A 17,984-nucleotide genomic window follows, 5' to 3' on the forward strand; every position below is an offset into this window, starting at 1 on the left:
AGACTACCATGGTTGCCTTGGTAGATGACCTGCACCAGGGAAAGAACAGGGGGAGTGTGCCCTGTTAGTCCTGTTGGACCTCTCCGCAGTCTTTGATACCAATGACCATGGTGTCCTTCTGGGTTGGTTGGCTGAGTTGGGGCTTGGAGGCACCATTTTACAGTGGTTCCACTCTTTTCTGGCTGAAAGATCCTAGAAGGTGGTGCTGGGGGATGCTTTTTTGGCCTCCTGGCCTCTTCGGTGTGGGATGCTGCAAGGTTTCATTCTATCCCCCATGCTGTTCAACATCTATATAAAGCCACTGGGAGAGGTTCTCCGGAGGTTTGGTAGGGTGCCATCAGTATGCTGATGACACCCAGCTCTTTCTCTCCTTTCCTCCTGACTCTGAGGAGGCAACTGAAGTCCTGGATCATAGTCTGGATCAGGGGTGCCCACACCCTGGCCCGGGGGCCACTTACGGCCCTCAGGGGCTCCCAATCAGGCCCGTGGGGAACCCCCAGTCTCCAATGAGCCTCTGGCCCTCCAGAGACTTGCTGGAGCCTATGCTGGCCCAACGCAACTGCTTTCAGCATGAGGATGACTGTTCGACCTTCCACCTGAGCTGTGGGATGAGGGCTCCCTCCGCTACTTGCTGTTTCACATCTGTGATGCAGCAGTGGCAGCAAAGAAAAGGCTGGCCTTGCTTTCTGCAAGGCCTTTTATAGGCCTTGAACTATTGCTATTACGTGAAAATCCCCTTTTGCCTTTTAGTGGTGATTTTCTCTCTATCTGGTTATGTACTATGGACTAAAATATCATGCAGGTTAAACCTCAGCACACAGGTCACAATCAGGTCAAGTCACAAGCTTACACAACCTCCACCTCCCTGTGATTACACATTATAGAACATTGCAAGACCTTCATTCATTCATATACGTTCCATCTCTAATATATTCATTTATGTAAATTTATTCAAATTTGAAATGTAAATTAATTCTTCTTTTCCTGGCCCCAGACACAGTGTCAGAGAGATGATGTGGCCCTCCTGCCAAAATGTTTGGACACCCCTGGTCTGGATCATTGTCTGGAGACAGTTGGATGTGGGCGAACAAGCTGAAATTAAATCCTGATAAGATAGAGGTTCTCCTGGTTCGGAAGTCCACTACTTGGATACTGGACTATCATCCTACTCTTAACTGGTTTGCGCTCCCTCTGAATGAGCAAGTTTGCAGCTTGGGGATGCTCCTGGTTCTGCAGCTGCTTCTGGATTCCCAGAAGGTGACTGTGGAAGGGGAACCTTTGCTCAGCTTTGGCTAATTCACCAGCTCAACCATACCTGGGACACGCAGACCTGGCCACAGAGACCCATGCCCTAGTGACATCTAGATTAGATGTCTGAGCATCTAGATTAGTAGATTAGATTACTGAGCATGTTTTTATGGTTTTAATTATTTTAACATTAATGTTTTAGTATTGTTTTATGCAGAGTATTTTATTGATGTATCATTTTGTAAGCTGCCTTGAGGGCCCTAAGTGCAGTGGAAAGGTAGGGTATAAATTCCTTAAATAAATAAATAAATAAATAAATAATATACAGTGTGCAATTGGTCTTGCCAGTGGTTGCTATGAACATGTTTATGTTGCTTTTTGCAGATCCCCATTACCATTCTAATCTCATTTGCTGACGCTTTAGAAGTTGGTTACAACAGATATCAAAATTCATATCACAATTCAACCCATGCGGCAGATGTTACCCAAACTGTGCACAGCTTCATGCTTCATACTGGTATGATGGTAAGAAATGCACCAATAAATAGGAATATGTTTCTGAAATGTTGGCTCTTCACTCAAGACATACATACTATCAGATAAAGTTTTTTGGATGATATCCTTAGGACTGTCTCGCCATTTACTTTTCCCTACACAGTTTCTTAACCTGAATGCTCTTATATGCCACCCTTTCTTTCTCCAACTACACCACCCTCAGATCTCCTTGAGCTAAGGAGAGCTCTTTGGACTGGTTCAGACCATATTGTCAGAGCCACACACACACACCTAATATGCTTAGGAACATGTACAAGAACTTTCTGCTCCCCTTCTTGCGCCCATAATCTCTAAATGAAACCTTTGGGATAGGTCATCCAGGGGTTTGGAGTGGGGTGCCATCAATATGCTAATGACACGCAGCTCTATCTCTCCTTTCCACCAGATACTAGGGTGGCTGTTTGAGGCCCTGGAGCGCTGCCTAGAGGCAGTTAAGATTGGGATGAGGGCTAACGTTGAGATTTAATCCAGATAAGACAGAGGTTCTCATGGTTCAGAAATCCACAATGCAAGTGCTAGAGCAGAGGTTCCCAAACTGGGGCATCTTGATGCCCCCAACTCTGCAGCTGCCCCCTTAAGCAGTGGGGTGAAAGTGACTGCAGCAACGTGACTGGGATGATTGCACTGCTGCTGGGGAGGGAAGGGGTTTTCCAACCTATGTGGGGGTAGCTATGGCTCTCTGGGGGGGTGCTCTACGTGGGACTGCCCTTTAAGACAGTTTGGAAACTGCAACTAGTGCAGAATGTGGCACCACTATTATTGTTGGAGGTAGGTGGTTTGACTCTGTCAGGCCGCTGCTCCAGTGACGGCACTGACTGCTGGTTCATTTCTGGGCCAAATACAAGGTGCCTTAACCTTTAAAGCCCTATATGGCTTGGGGTCAGGGTGTTGCAAGGTCCGCAGCAAAGTTCAAAAAGCAAACTCAGTAGGCAAGAGTGGTAATTGTCTGCAAGCTTTATTTCGTTGCCAGCAACGGGCCTCTCAGGGACTTCTGTCCAAAATGGGGAGCAATGAGAGCTATGTGAGAACTCTCAGTGCCTCCAGAGAATAGCAATGTTCCAATGTGAATCCTTGGCTTATATAGGATTCTGGCTTCTTTGTTTGAAAAATCTCACTGTCATTGGCTGGGGGTTCATGACATTAGAAATGGGAACTTTCTTGGGATTGGTTACAAATTATAAGCATCTGATTGGTCAGTTTCAAATTTCAGTTTCCTTATAAGGCTAGGTGTTCATAGAAAACATGGTTTCCAACAACCACTAGATGGCACTGTTTACCCATTTATTACAGAGCTAGTTTGAATTCCTCTTTATCAAACAATGTAGACTTTCTATAAACTAAACTTTTGGTCTTCTATAATTCTCAATATGTATATAAACTTAATAACAAATAAACTGAATTCTTCCTGCAAACAAAGGTTTTCAAGAGATTTCTCTTTGTTAAATCCTGCTTTCTTTGTTAACTTAGAGCTTCTAATGATGTTTTCCAGATCAGGAGATCCTCTTAGGAATGTTCTTTGCTTATCTGTTCTTGTCTTAGCTGATTTGTAGGTGTTTGTATCTACCAAACTCTATCTCTGTCTGTCAAACAAGATAGACTGTCCTTTCATTAAACTGCTTCTGACCTCAACTATCTGCTCTTGGTACCAAGAGAGAGATATAAATTTTCTGGTCACTCCCTAGTTCTCTGTATGGTGTTTCTTATCTAATTCCATTGACAGGCATGTTATAGAGTTGGAATGCCTTTGCCGAGATAAGGGTCTTATCTGTAAACTGTAACTTCTCTAGAGTCTCCTTGTCAAACTCCTAATTAACTCTAGGCAGGCATCTGCATTTTCAAGGCTACAGGGATACATCTGAGACTTAAGTCTTCATTTTAGCTTCCACTATTCTGTGTGTCCCATGCTTTGATCAAACTAATTTTAACAGCTAAAATTCACTCTTCCTTATAAATATTAACATACATGCTAACTTTCATGATTCATTTGGCATTTCTATGAACCTTTGGTGTGCTGCTTTGGCAGTTTCCAGATACCTTCTTTTGTTGATTTACAACCCTAGAGACACTACTCATTAGGCATTAAGAGTACACAGTAGCCTGTCATTAGTACAGATCTGTAACACTTTCCCAAATGCAGTCACACATCATGACGTTTTTTGGTAGAATGCATGTACAAGACTCTTTTGACATGACACTTTCTGATGGCTCTTTCCAGTGCACAATTTGGTTCTAAAGAAAGCTTGTTTAGTTATATTTTAAAATTCAGCATGTTCCCTGTTCAAAAATCTTTCTTTCTATGTGTTTTCCTCTGTTTAGAAGCAGCCATTCAAGCTTGGGAGTATAAATGAAACTACAGCTTAGCTTCATCCATCATCCTGTCAGCTGGTAAATTCCAGTCTCATCCTTATCTGATGCTCTGACAGCCTAGCAATAAAACATCCCCTGATTTACGGCTTTGCCTTCAGCTTTGCTATTTTAAACTTCTTCAGAGTGGGCAAAATGAATTTCTGCCCATTTGTTTGTGATATGTGCTAAACACATTGGCTTCTGAACATTTGATTTGATACACTAAGCATTTGTTTTAAACTAATTCACTCATAAATGACTTGGGTGCTCTCTGGCAACTTTGTCTTTATAAAAGAGCAGGAGGGAATGTATTTCTCCCCAAAACTCTCTTGTGTTATCTGCTTGGAAGGCCATTCCTCTGCTATCTCAGTAAAACTGCCAATTAGCCTGCACTTGTAATTTCAGACTTCTTCAGACTCAGAGATGGATTTAGCTGGTTTGTGGGCATGCTAAACACATATAGGCTTTTTAAACATTTGAACATTTTTCTATTAAGCTGCTAAACATATAAACTATAATGTGTGAGCATGGCATATCATTTGCTTTCATTGAACATTTGGTCTGTTAGCATAACATTTGTTTGTGTTTGGCTTATGGCTTTTCTTTAGCCTGCATCAAGGGTATCTAAGAGACTGCCTTCTTCTGTATAATCCATCTCATCTCTTCTAGTCATTGAAGAAGGCCATTACAGGTGCCATCGCTTATGGAGGTGGCAGGGACAGTGACAAGAAACAGGGCCTTCTCAGTAGTGGCACCAACCTTTTGGAACATCCTCTCAGTTATGAACTACTCCCTCCTTAGAGGCTTTCCAGCAGGACTTTTCCCTGAAGACTTTCCCTTTCAGACTAGCCTTCTTGTTCATGGTTTTTATAAGTGGATGTCTGTGGATTTTTATAGGGATGTTTCCATGCTGATTGGATTTTATAGGCCTTTCCCTTTCTTACTAAGAGGTACCTGCTGCTGGTTTTGTGTTTTATTCATAGTTTTTAAAGGATGTTTTAATTTTTTTATTGTAAATTATAATTTTCAAAGCTTCTGTATGCTGCTTTGGGTGCTCCTCAGGGAGAAAAGCGGGGTGCAAAATGAGTAAATAAATAAATTGCTTCTCATACTTTTATTTGGTATCATCTCTCCTTTGGTCATCCTTGCTAGTGAGCCTCCTAACTCCATACTGTTTTCACCAGCTGACTGTGTCCTCAGTTTTTGTTTTTGGTTACCTCCAATTTCTTCTCAATCTCCTTTCCCAGGATATATTTAAATTTACAGTCTCAGTCCTTACAGCATGCCTCCCTCAAATATCCAATGGCCTTGGTCTGGTCCATTTCTCTGGACACTCTGCCTCCACTTGCAGCTATGGGCACTGGACTCAGGAGGAGACAAACAGGCTTTGTAGCAGAGAAAGAGGGCTTGCACAAGAGTCTGTCTGCAGCCACCCTGCTTTTTGTTACCAAAAAAAAAAAAAAAGAGTTGGGTCTCCATTATATGTATTTGTTTGCAGTGTGTATTCTGCCCATCAGAGAAACACTGCACTTTAGTTATCAGCCAGGGTATGAAGGCTCTTGTTAAAAGAATTACAATGCAATCTTTAAACCAAGTTGTTCCATAAGCTTACTGCCCAATTCTAACTGGGCTGCTTGCCACTGGAACACAAGTTCTGCTGGCCAAAGTGCCGGCCTACTGATGGAAGTGGAGTTCTGCCAGGAAGGGCAGCACTTCTGCTGGCATGTGCAGAGAGGTTACCGGCGCAACTGCTGGTGGCTGCATGCCTGCATCAGTGACAAGGATCCCATCCACTGGAGCCAAAAACGCAGTGGTGATGTCAGGGGTGGGTGGAACAGTCCAGGGATCAGAGCCCCAGGGGATATGATAGGATGAGTCACAATAGATCAACAGTGATGGCTCCACTGATGTCCTACACTCCATTTTGACCCCAGCACATCCCTTTACCTCTACTCAGACTTGTGCCAGCTAAACAGCTGCTGAAGATCCAAGTAGGCCCATAGAAGCCCATGCGAGAGCAGAATAAGATAAAGTCAACCCCCTCTCCATTCCCACATGGTTTCTGACTGCCCACTAAATGCAGTGGAGCCTGTGCTGGCATTGTTCCACCTTATGGGCAGCCTTTAATTAGGATTGGCCCTTAGTTTGATAAGCAAGTGCCAAATGAATGAAAAAGACCCTTCTTAAAAATTCAAAATCCAAGGCTCAGAAAATCTTGCCTCAGAAGCTTCTGACTAGTGGTTTTCTTTGATTTGCTTCTCATCGCAGTCAATGTTGATCCAAATGAATACAGTAGTAAAATGCAGCTCTTCTAATTCACTGTACGTATAGAAATGCTCCAGAAACTTTTCTGACAAATATTTCAGCAGTGAGGGGACTAACTATACAGTCTGAAAAAGTCTGTATGTTTTTCAGAGGTTAGCAGCAACTACCAGGACCCAATTCAGAATAAGACCACAACACGAGGCCGGAGAGGTTAACTCTTTCTTCTTCACCATTTAACAAATGAAAGCCACCCCCCCCCCCCCAAAAAAAAAAAAGCTGATCTTTGCCCTTTTGCTCTACAGGGTAAAATATACACTAAGCTCCTAACCCAAATACTCTTTTCTCCACCGAAGCATCTGTTGTTAACATTTTTTGAAAATGTACTGTAATGTCTTGTTTTGCTCAAAGATTACCATAGATACTCACCAATAAAGCAATCTCACAGATAAGGCAAGGGCAAGTTTTGAGCCAAAAATCATGGAGTGTTCCATGACCCTTGAATAAGTTGGGGGTAAAACTAGGGGAAGGTGCTTGTGAGGAAGAGCTGCAGCTTGCCCAGGCGCTTGATTGAAAGCGGGGAAAGAATCGAGCCACACCACTGTTTTTGAAGACATTAACAAGGTGCTTGTATACTACTGTGATCCATCCCCTACCTTAAAGCAACAGAATTGATCATTGCAGTGTTTCTCAAACTGTGGGTTGGGACCCACTAGGAGGTTCACAAGCCAATTTCAGGTGAGTCCTTCATTCATTTCAATATTTTATTTCTAATATATTAGACTTGATGCTACCATGGTATATGACTGCATTTGGAGAAATGTTCCAGACCTGTACTTTTAACAAGCTACCAATGTATATTCTTTTAACAACGATAGTAAATGGGACTTACTCCTGGGTAAGTGTGGGTAGGATTGCAGCCTAGGATTGTTAAAAAATTCCCTGCTTGATGATGTCACTTCCAGTCATGACATCACTTCCAGTGGTCCTGACAGATTCTCATTCTAAAAAGTGGGTCCTGGTGCTAAATGTGTGAGAACCACTGGAACTTTATATTGAATTGCTTTTAAAAAAAATCCAGGTTTGAAACTGCAGAAAAACTTTTGAAGTTTTAAAAACTGTCTAAAACACATGCAGCACCAATATAAAGCAACCTAAACAGCTTACCTCAGCACAACACCCTGTTTCAACCGCTGCCAGACAACTTTTTAAACAGTTCACTGTTGTTTTAAGAGGCACTCCTGGGTGTGGAGTTAAGGAGCATGCTCAGAAGACTGTACAATGGAGATTGGACAAGTGTCAACAAAACTGCCTGTTTGTAAGCTGCTTGCAATCACTCAAAATATTCCTCAGACACTTCACAGACCCTCTGCAGACACTATTAAATCTCCTCCAGGCTCCTTCTGGCTGCTGAACAGCCCTGACCCTTAATTGACCCACAGATAACACAAAGTGTTATTCATTGGTAGAAATTTCTCGCCTTATAGGCAAGCATCTATGGTAGTTGCATACAGAGCATGACTGACTTTTATTTCTTCTCACTAGCATTGGTTCACTGACCTGGAGATACTAGCACTGATTTTTAGTGCCTCAATCCACGACTACGAACATACTGGGACCACCAACTATTTCCATATCCAGACAAGGTATGCTTTCTGTCCTTGCCAGATCATATGTTCCAGTGCGACTACTGCTGTTCCATCTGAAATATAAGAGGGATGAGAAGAACCTTTGGCTGATTCTGTTAAGGCATCTTTTTCAGCATTGCACAGACAGTATACAGACTTTTGAAGTCAGAGAAGGAAGCCTGGGAATGGGAGTTATGGCAGTTTCATGAAGCAACAGAAGTGGTAACAAGGAAAGAGGGAACTGTGTGCATGACGTTTGCATTATTTGGGCCTTGTGTCTGAAACTGTTGTTCTCAAACCTTTTAGAGACAACAACAACAACAACAACAGTATTTATATACCGCTTTTCAACAAAAGTTCACAAAGCGGTTTACAGAGAAAATCAAATATCTAATGGCTCCCTGTCCCAAAAGGGCTCACAATCTAAAAAGATGCAAATGAATACCAGCAGACAGCCACTAGAACAGACACTGCTGGGGTGAGGTGGGCCAGTTACTCTCCCCCTGCTAAATAAAAGAGGAGCACCCACTTGAAAAAGTGCCTCTTAACCAGTTAGCAGGGGTTGACCTTAGAAGCTGCCCTCTGATTTATGCATGCCAAGGGGTGTGGCTATAATGGTGATTGGGCTGCAGTGCTCCCCAAGGTATATGGCTCCCCAAGGCACAGCTAGGTCATTTAACACCCGCGGTGCATAAATTTTTGTTACCCCTCATACAACATAATTAATTAATTTTTAGCATTTTTATACCACTCTTCCTCTAAGGAGCTCAGGGTGGTGTGCATGGTTCCTCCTCTTATTTTGTCCTCACAACAACCCTGTGAGGTAGGTGAGATAGTAATAGTCATGACATGAAATGACTAATAATAATGGCTGGAAAATAAATGCAGTGAGTATTTCCCCACAAGCAATGGATGAAATTCTGCATCAAATGGTATATAACATGATGGTATAATTCCTAAAAGCCATGATTTCCAGAGTTTTGGTCACTAGGGTGTCATCCCCTCCCCGAGAATATCTCATTGGCCTGTTTTGAGTTAAGGCAGTGGTTCTCAAACTTTTAGCATCAGGACCCACTTTTCAGAATGATAATCTGTCTGGAAGCCACCAGAAGTGATTTCATGGCTGGAAGTGACATCATCAGGCAAATTAAAATAAATATAAACAATTAAGTTAAAGAAAAACAAATAATTGAATAAGGGGAAGCCAGCCCTGTTCCACCAAGTGAATTTTTTCTGTAGCCTGCTGCAATAACAACCCCCCTCCAAAAAATCAGTGAGATTTTCAGTCCTCCCCAGTGCCCAGTTTAATTTAAGTTCTTATGTTTAAATCAGGATCCACCTGGCTTTGCAAGTCAAAAAAAGGAAACATATCACCTTACCAGCAGAACCCTCTGTTTTATTCTTTTTATGGTGGGGTTGCCTTCTGCAACGTTTGTTGAGCATCACGTTCATCAGATTGGGATCATTGCAGTCCCCTTTGCCTGATCTAAACACCAGCCAAGGCATGTTTGCTTACTTGTGAGTAAACATGACCATGTGGTTTGGTTTCGCTTTCCATCGGGCTCAATACATTCGTATACTTGGAGGGAAGGATTTACTTCTCAGTTGTTTTGGGGGTGCTTCGTTCATCAGATCGGGACTATCTGAGGGTGAAATCCTAACCCCTTATGTCAGTGCTTTCCAGTGCTGACATAAGGGCCATGCAGCTCTGAGGTAAGGGAACAAACATTCCCTTTCTTTGAGGAGGCCTCCATAAGTGCCACCCAACTTTAGGATGCAACACATACCCCATTGGCACTGCTATGCCAGTGCTGGAAAGCACTGACATAAGGGGTTAGGATTGTGCCCTCATTCTCTCAGCCTGCCCTTTTCAATGGACTAATCCCAATCCTGGGCTTGGCACGCTGGCTTTACCTGGGGGAAGGGGACAAAAGTCCCCTTCTCCCAAGGAGCCACCGGCTGCTACCTAAAGCGTGCAGGATGTGGTGGCAGCCATTTTGGGCACCACTGCAGCCGCTTGTCCCAGGCAGCTCAGGATTGAGCTGTAAGGCAACTTCACCTATTCAAGAGTAAATGCACGATATGGTTCAGTTTCACTTTCCATGCATTTTTGGTTTTTGACTATAATTTTTGATAGAATGGCGATATTTCACTTTGGGTTTTTTTCATTGCATTCTGCTGTAAATTCCACATCTAACAGTATATAACATGATGGCATTATTCCTAACCACCGCAATGTTAGCAATTTTGGTCACTTGTGGTGTCATCTCCCCCCCCCCAAGACTGGTACCTAGGGTACCCCGCCCCTCGCTAGCTATGCCACTGGTGCTTCTCCCTCCCTGAAGTAGCAGCTTGTTTAACCCTTGATGCACATAGCTTGATCTGCCCTGTCAGTTTCACAACTCAACAAAAATTGGGTTACAACCCACTGGTGGGTCTTGGACCCACAGTTTGGGAACCACTGATCTAAACCACTGATCTAAAAACATTTATCTGCGCCTCTTCTGTAGAATATCTGATACATTGTTTTCAACATATCAATGGTTTTCAAACTTCCTCCTTCAGGGAATTTTTTTACCCATTGACTTATCTGCTAAGCAATTTCTGTATAGTCACCATGTAACTCTTCCACATTGATAAGGCTTCATTCACTCACAGTGCTGGTCGTGCTTGTTATAGTTTCACTGAGATCAAACCCTGAAACATGCCAACACTGCACTGTTGTGGCTGTGCAGTGTAGAGGAATATCAACAATAGGAAAAACTATCTTTCAGGAACTTCCTGCTAATAGCGTTTATGGACGAATGGCAGGATTTCACACAACACAGCTTCTTAAAAACCACTACCCTAAAAGGCAAAAACATTAAAATGGTAGATTTGCATCCCTGTAGACAACCTGACACAGAGCGCTTATAAAAGAAAAATAAATAAGCGATCTGTGACTACACAACCATCTTGTATAGCAATTCTATCCAGGACCTACAGCAATGGATCTTGCGATGCTCGGTTGTAAATCCAGATCTGGTGATGCAAAAGCTGCACTGATGTTTGCACTTTGGAACTGCCAGCGCAGATGGCTGGGGTTTCCAAGCACACACTAGCAGCTCGCCCAACCTATGCTGGAGCAGGTAAGATGGGGAAGTGGGATTGGGGTGGGGAGTGGGGCAATCAGAGGGTGGTTTGAGGCCAGGAGGGGGAGAATCTTGGCGGCAGCAATCCTATCGCCCTGGATCCTATCCCTCTGTTTCTGGCCTTCCATGCCTCTGAGGCTCTTTGGACTTACATCAGCTAAATAGCTGGCGGGTCTCAGATGACCCCTTGGCAGCCAGGTGGCTTAGAAGGAGGTAAGTAAAAATCATTTTAACTTACCTCTTCCAGGTTGTCTGGTTGTCCCCCCACAGTAGCATGCATGCAGTGCATGTTCTGTTGGCAACGCTGCATACTATGAGCTGGCAGGGGATAGGATTGGGTTGCCTGTTAATTAGTGGAGTTAACTTGACTATTTTTGTTGACATTTATACTAGGTCAGAAGCTGCTGTTTTGTACAACGATAAGTCTGTTCTTGAAAACCATACTGTCAGCGCTGTTTATAAGCTTATGCAAAATCAAGATATGAACATACTAGCCAATTTAACCGAAGTGCAATGGAGGTGAGTCAGAGGCAGGTGGCATCTCAACATCTAAAATTAGTGACAGATTAGCCAGTCACTCACCTAGCCATCTATGGCAAGTAAGCACTGTCTTTAGGGGATTGGATGAGGAGTTTCACTAAAGTTATATGTTTTTCTTTTAGATCAGGGCTGTTCAAGCTGAGGTGTTGCGACACCCCAGCCTGTGAGCCCTGGCTACTTTCCCCTTAAGGGGTGGGGGGAAGGCAGCGAGGTGATCCACGGGATCGCGTTGCTAAGGGGGCTGCAGGGACTGGCATTTACTCACTGGTCCCTGCAGCAGCCTTCCTGGGGTGTGGGGAGTCCTGCGTGAGTATCTGCAGGGCTTCCCAGGTCTTGAAAAGTGAAAGTGCAGCGATCGTGCTCTACTTCTGGTTTTGCGGAAGTGGAGCACGATCGCTGCGCTTTCACTTTTCAAGACCTGGGGAGCCCTGCAGACACTTGCGCAGGACTCCCCGCACCTGGAAGGCTGCTGCAGGGACTGGTGAGTATATCCCAGTCCCTGCAGCCCCCTGAGTTACATGATCTCCAGAATCACTTCCTCCCCCCCGCCAGAATGTACTGTGGTTCAAACTCTCCCTGAGAGTTTGAAAACCACTGTTTTAGTGGTTCACATATTATTGGTTCACATTTAGTAGTTCATAAATTATTCACATAGTTATTTGTGGGCAGGTAGACTTAACTTTTTATGGGCTTGTAACATTAATAAATGTGATTATTTTAATCATGGAAAAGTCTGGGTATACCAAGGATGGAAGATAACATTTTGTGAGCCACTCATAAAAGGTGGGTGCATAATATGAGATAATCCTAGATAAAGTGTCCCATTTGGCAGTACCTTTGCTCATTATGAGGTATAAAAAGCAAACTGCAGCAAATGCTCTAGAAATGCACTGATTTCTTGCAATTTAATCTTGCACATATCCAGGATATATTCTTAGACCTTACTGAAAATTTTGGTCCGCTCGTCTTTCCCTGCCCATCCAACCACCACCCCTCCTCCAAAAAAATTCAAAACGGTCCTGGGGAAAGACCAGACAGTTGCAGTTTCTCTGAACTGCCAGGTCTTTCCCCAGAACTGACACCTTGTTGATGAAAGGAAGGTAGGACAGGCAGCAATGGCACAGATTAACATCAATAAAGAGAACATCTTCAGTTCTGATCCTTAGTGGCGTAGCTAATGATCCAGTTGCCCGGTGCAGAGCGCAAAATGGTGCCCCAGAAGTGATGTCAGTTCCAGGTTTTGATTTCATACCCACTTTTTTTTTTAAAGTAAGAAATAAAAAATCTGCCACATCCCCCAAGCACCAGCACCTCCTCCCAGCACTTAATCCCTACTACTGTCTGTCATGAGGCAAGCCCTGCACACACATGTCCAGAGGGAAGCTCTGGACATGCCCCCTGGACAGGCGGGCATTTTGTTTGGCAGGCAGAGCTTGAGTCCCGCAGCTGGCTCACATGGGGGAAGGGAGGCTGTGGCAATGCAGCCACCCACTCGCTGGCTCGCAGTGGCTGGGGGGGAGAGGACTTGGGGTGGCCAGGCAGGAGGAAGCCACAGCTGACTGACTGAGGCTACAATCCTATCCACACTTACCTGGAAGTAAGCCCCATTGACTGGTTACTTTAAGATACTTTAACTGCCATTTGAATATATTACAACCTATTCCAAAGACTCACTTTTCTGTAATAGTGAGGGTCAGAATGCAGTAGATTTCATTTTGAGAGCCTCATGAAGCAGCAATAATCTTTAACCTCTGACATCTTACAAGGAGATGCTGCATTTTATCTATCAAACTGAGCAGTTTCAATAACCCACCATTAATATCCATTTATATTTATTACTCTTTCATTCAAGATAGGACACCAAATCCTTAATAAAAAAAATTAACTTGTATGTCATTTCACATCTTGGCTCGTAAAAGGCTAATTGCTAAGGAGCCAAGCAGGACTTACTTCTGAGTAGATGTACTTAGGATTGGCTCTGAGTGAGTTTGTGCAGGAGGCAGCGGCGGCAACGCGCCTCCCCTCCCGCTGCTGCACCGCTGAGCAAGATGGAGGTGGTTGGTACCTCAGCCAGGAAAGCTCCTTGCCTCAGGCCTCGATGGGGCAGCTGTTGGTTCTCAGGTGGGGGGACTGCAGCACCCCCCCAACACTGAGGCGTCCTGTGAAGACCTCTCCCAGTCCTGCCAAGGTTTTTGGTGAAGTGGAGCCAGCTCTTCCTGCAGGGAACTTTCCCCACTCAGCGTCTGCCTGCTGTTGCTGCCTCAACTCCCTTCCCAGCTCGCCAAGGGCGGGCAGGCAGATGGGTAGGTGGATGGCCTGTCCCACGGTCCCCTCACGTCCCCTTCCCGCCCAAGCAAGGGCGGCCAAGGTGGGACTTCCCCAACCCCCCTCCAAGGGGTTTCCCCGCTGGAAGCTTCCCCGCTGAAGGCAGTTGCTGGGGACTGCTAGGGTGGGCAACTGTGTAGCCCATTGCCATGTGTGTGACTTATACTCTCCTGCACACGGTGATAACAGTAGATGACTGTTGCCCCCCCGTAGCCCAAGTTGCATGCGGGCATTGTTACCCCTGGTGTTGCCCCAGCCCCTGATGTTGCCCCCCAGCAGCTGTAGCCCGGTGCATTTGTTACCCTCTGCACCTCCTTAGTTATGCCACTGCTGATCACATTGCAGCATATGGTGATAGAATTTCATTCTCAGGGTTGCCAGGCTGTATTGCCACATAGACAAGGTTCTCTTTGAATTGGGAAGCAGTGGAACAGACCAGTGGGGGAGAGACAGGAATTGGATGTATTAGCCTTGTACAAGCAATAATCTCCCAGACAAACAGAATGAAACACAGTGCTCTTACAGACTTCACAATAGAAGTGGAGCCACCTCCCATGGACATGTTCCTCTTGTGGGCAAGCTGTGAAGCATGTCTGCAGCTACCTACACTGACACCAAATGCATAATTAATGGCTTCTTCAAGTCTCCTTTTATAAAACAAGATCTAAGAAAAAAGTATATGATGCAATTGGGATGTGGCCTCATCTAGGCACATGACCTTGGCTTGGAACCCAGAACATCTCATAATAGGATAACAACAAGAAAGGCATTCTCTTAATAAGCCATGATTACTAACAGGTGCAAAAGCTAAGTGTGACTCAGCTATTTCAGGAAGATTTTCCCAGTTGTGAGAGAACCTGTCTTCATCAGGAAGAACTTGTGCAGGCCACTAATTCCTCATGTACATCTCCTGCAATCTGCCAATATTGCAGATTATTGCACCAATATTGCACCACTGAAACAGAGACTGAGCACACGTTTAAAAATCTTTGTTTAGAGCACTTACATTGTAAAATATGCATCTATTTGCCTGCAGGGAATTGCGCCAATTGGTCATTATGATGGTCTTGGCTACAGACATATCACAACATTTCCAACATATGAGTTCCATGAGACAAGTTCTGCATTGTCTACAGCAAAGAGAAAGGTTGGCTACTAGTTTTTATTGTTTCCCACTCTGATGTTCACTTAGAATCAAAATCTTTAAATTATCCCTCACTTAAGCAAATCTTCTGGTCCTCTGTTGAACTAAACAGAAAGTTTCTTTCCTTTGACAGGCCAGACAAACCTAAAGTAATGTGTATGATCCTGCATGCAGCTGACATGAGTCATCCATCGAAAGCTTGGGAACTGAGTTACCAATGGGCAGAAGCGGTAATGGAAGAATTATTCAGACAGGTACCATCTTGTGATATATCTCTCCTGCTGTACAGCATACCAATTACAATCCCAGCATAACAAGTGCTACAAAATAGCAGGCTCTGTTTTTAATAGATGCCTTTGGAAGAATGCACAGGTGTGCTTTTACCTCTACTAACCCTTGAATATTTGTATAAAGCCCTACCAATCTTTGTTCAAATAATCCTTTTGTTGTATTTTAAGAGTTAATAGATATTAGGTTAAAAGTCTGGAATGAAACACAAACACTGTGTCATGGTTGAAAATGTTTTTCAGGGTGACTTGGGGAGAACTTCTCTATCAAAAAGCAGTTATGTGGGGACAATTTGGATTAAGACTCTATTCTCCCAACATGCCAAGGGGCAACATTGTTGAGGTATCAGGGTTCTGGGAAAGAGCAAGGGGGAGACCGGGGTGGGTGACAAGGGAAGCCTCCAAGACTGAGGACCCAATCCTATCCAACTTTCCAGCCCTGGTGCAGCAGCAGTGCAGCCTTAAGGTAAGGGAACAAATGTTTCCATACCTCGAGGAGGTCTCTGTGACTGCCCCACCACCACAGGATGCAGCGCATGCCCCATTGGCACGACTGCACCGGCACTGGAACATTGTATAGGATTGGGCCCTCAGTCAGTAACACATGCTGTGCTGCAGGAGCAATGCTTACTGCGCCTTCAATAGAAGACAGCAGGTGAGGTAAAGTCTCTGAGAGCATAGGTCAGCCAAAACCCACTTGCAGTGGGGGAGTTTGTCTCTTTCACTGAACAAAGACTCTAGTCTCTAGTCTAGACTGATACCTCAACAGATGTCGTATGGCTAATACGGAACCTGCCCTGACTAATTTTTGAGAAGCAGAAAAACTGCTTTTTGAGAGACAAGTCTCCATTACAAAATTTCCACATCACATCTGCATCTGTAGGATGCAGGTCTCTTGTTGTCTCTTGTATTCTTGTTGTCTCCCTAGGGCAGTGGTCAGGGAACAGGGGTAAATTACCCCAAATGGGGTAAAAGTGAAAATCTGGGGGTAATGAGGAGGTTGCGCTGGCCAATGGCGGAACTATCGGCATAGCAGCAGTTATTACGGTCCATTATAGCACGGACGGCCAGTGTCAGTGTGTGTCAGTGTCACCGCATCCTCCTTCTCTGCTCTGCTCCCCCCCCGCTCTCTCAGTGGACTGCTCCAGCGTTTACGTGTATGGCGCAAGCGCTGTAGAGAGAGCGGGTACCACCTGATCCAGAGCCGCCATCTTCAGTCTGCCTGCGAGGAGTGTCAGACGAAGAAGCGATAGGTAAGGTTGCCTTACCTAACTGTGTGCGGGCGCCGGGCGGGGAGGTAGCGGAGGGAGTCAGCGCACCCGCTCTCCACCCGCTCCAGGGGGCCGGCAGCGGGCTGGTGCGCTGTGTGCACACCGCCCGCTGCCCTGCTCCCTTCCGCTCACCTTCAGATGCGGTGAGCGGAAGGGAGCAGGCGATACACTCAGGCTGTATCCACAGCCTGCGTGTATCGCAGCCGCCCGCTCTCTCCGCTCTGTGCGGGAGACTGGAGCTGCCCGGCGCTGTAGTGATGATGTCATCACACAGCGCCGGGCCATCAGTGTCTCCCGCCTACCTTTGCGAACAAGGATTTTCCACTCTTACGAACATAAAAACAAAGACAAGAAATCGATTGGACCCGGAAGACTGTATCCATATTGCTCTGACATCAAAATGTCCCAATATTGATGATCTCGTATCCAAGATGAAGCAACATCATTTCTCCAAAACCTGAAGTTTTCAAGTAAGTTGAAGCTTTCAAAGTAATTTTAAATACAGTATTTGAATTCAAAATGTTATTGGATGTATGATTTCCTTACTTTCAAATCAAGGGGGTAACGTCTGCGTTTATAAATTTTTGGGGGGGTAAGAGGTAAAAAAGTTCCCTGACCCCTGCCCTAGGGCATTTGTTGGGCCCCTGTAAGATGCAAGAAACTGGACTAGATGGGCCTATGGCTTGATCCAGCGGTGCTGTTCTTTTTTTCTTTTTTTTTAAATTTTTTAAAATATTTTTCAAAGACATATAAACAAACACACATAACACAAAAAACATACTTTACTACACAAAACAAAAAAGGTGCAGGAAATCATATATCATTATCATATATCACTAAAACTAATAAATCATTACATATCTTAATCAATTTCCTCTTCCAAATTTACCTCTTAATATCATTTTTCATTCATCATTCATCTATCATATCATATCAAGTTATATATGTAGTACGATCCTCTAAATGCCCTATCATATATTTCTAAAACTTCATTTTCAACCAAACACAAAAGGGTTTCCATTGCTCAATTTATGTCGGTTTTCGTTGGTGATTCAAAATTTCTGAAAGTCTGCCCATTTCCACCACATTCATTATTTTTTCTTTCCCTTCTTCCTCACTCTCCATGGAACATGTCTCAAAATTTTGATTTTATTATCATCCACTAATCATTCCTTTTCCTGTGAGGCCTTCAGTAATATATCTCTGTAAAGGGTTCTGATGAATTTCACATAAATTTCTCTTGGTAA

General features: G+C 44.3%; 1 protein-coding gene across 1 annotated transcript in view; it reads left to right on the top strand.

Moving 5' to 3' along the window:
- LOC136645831 (dual specificity calcium/calmodulin-dependent 3',5'-cyclic nucleotide phosphodiesterase 1A-like) overlaps positions 1-17,984 on the top strand; it is a 58,809-nt gene that overhangs the window by 10,710 nt on the left and 30,115 nt on the right. Inside the window, exons 5-9 of the mRNA XM_066622253.1 lie at positions 1,633-1,773; positions 7,957-8,057; positions 11,564-11,689; positions 15,072-15,182; positions 15,313-15,433. Coding sequence (XP_066478350.1) covers positions 1,633-1,773; positions 7,957-8,057; positions 11,564-11,689; positions 15,072-15,182; positions 15,313-15,433 — 600 coding nt within the window. The remainder of the gene's footprint in view (positions 1-1,632; positions 1,774-7,956; positions 8,058-11,563; positions 11,690-15,071; positions 15,183-15,312; positions 15,434-17,984) is intronic.

The sequence above is a fragment of the Tiliqua scincoides genome, chromosome 1 (genome assembly GCF_035046505.1).
Source record: "Tiliqua scincoides isolate rTilSci1 chromosome 1, rTilSci1.hap2, whole genome shotgun sequence".
Lineage (NCBI taxonomy): Eukaryota > Metazoa > Chordata > Lepidosauria > Squamata > Scincidae > Tiliqua > Tiliqua scincoides.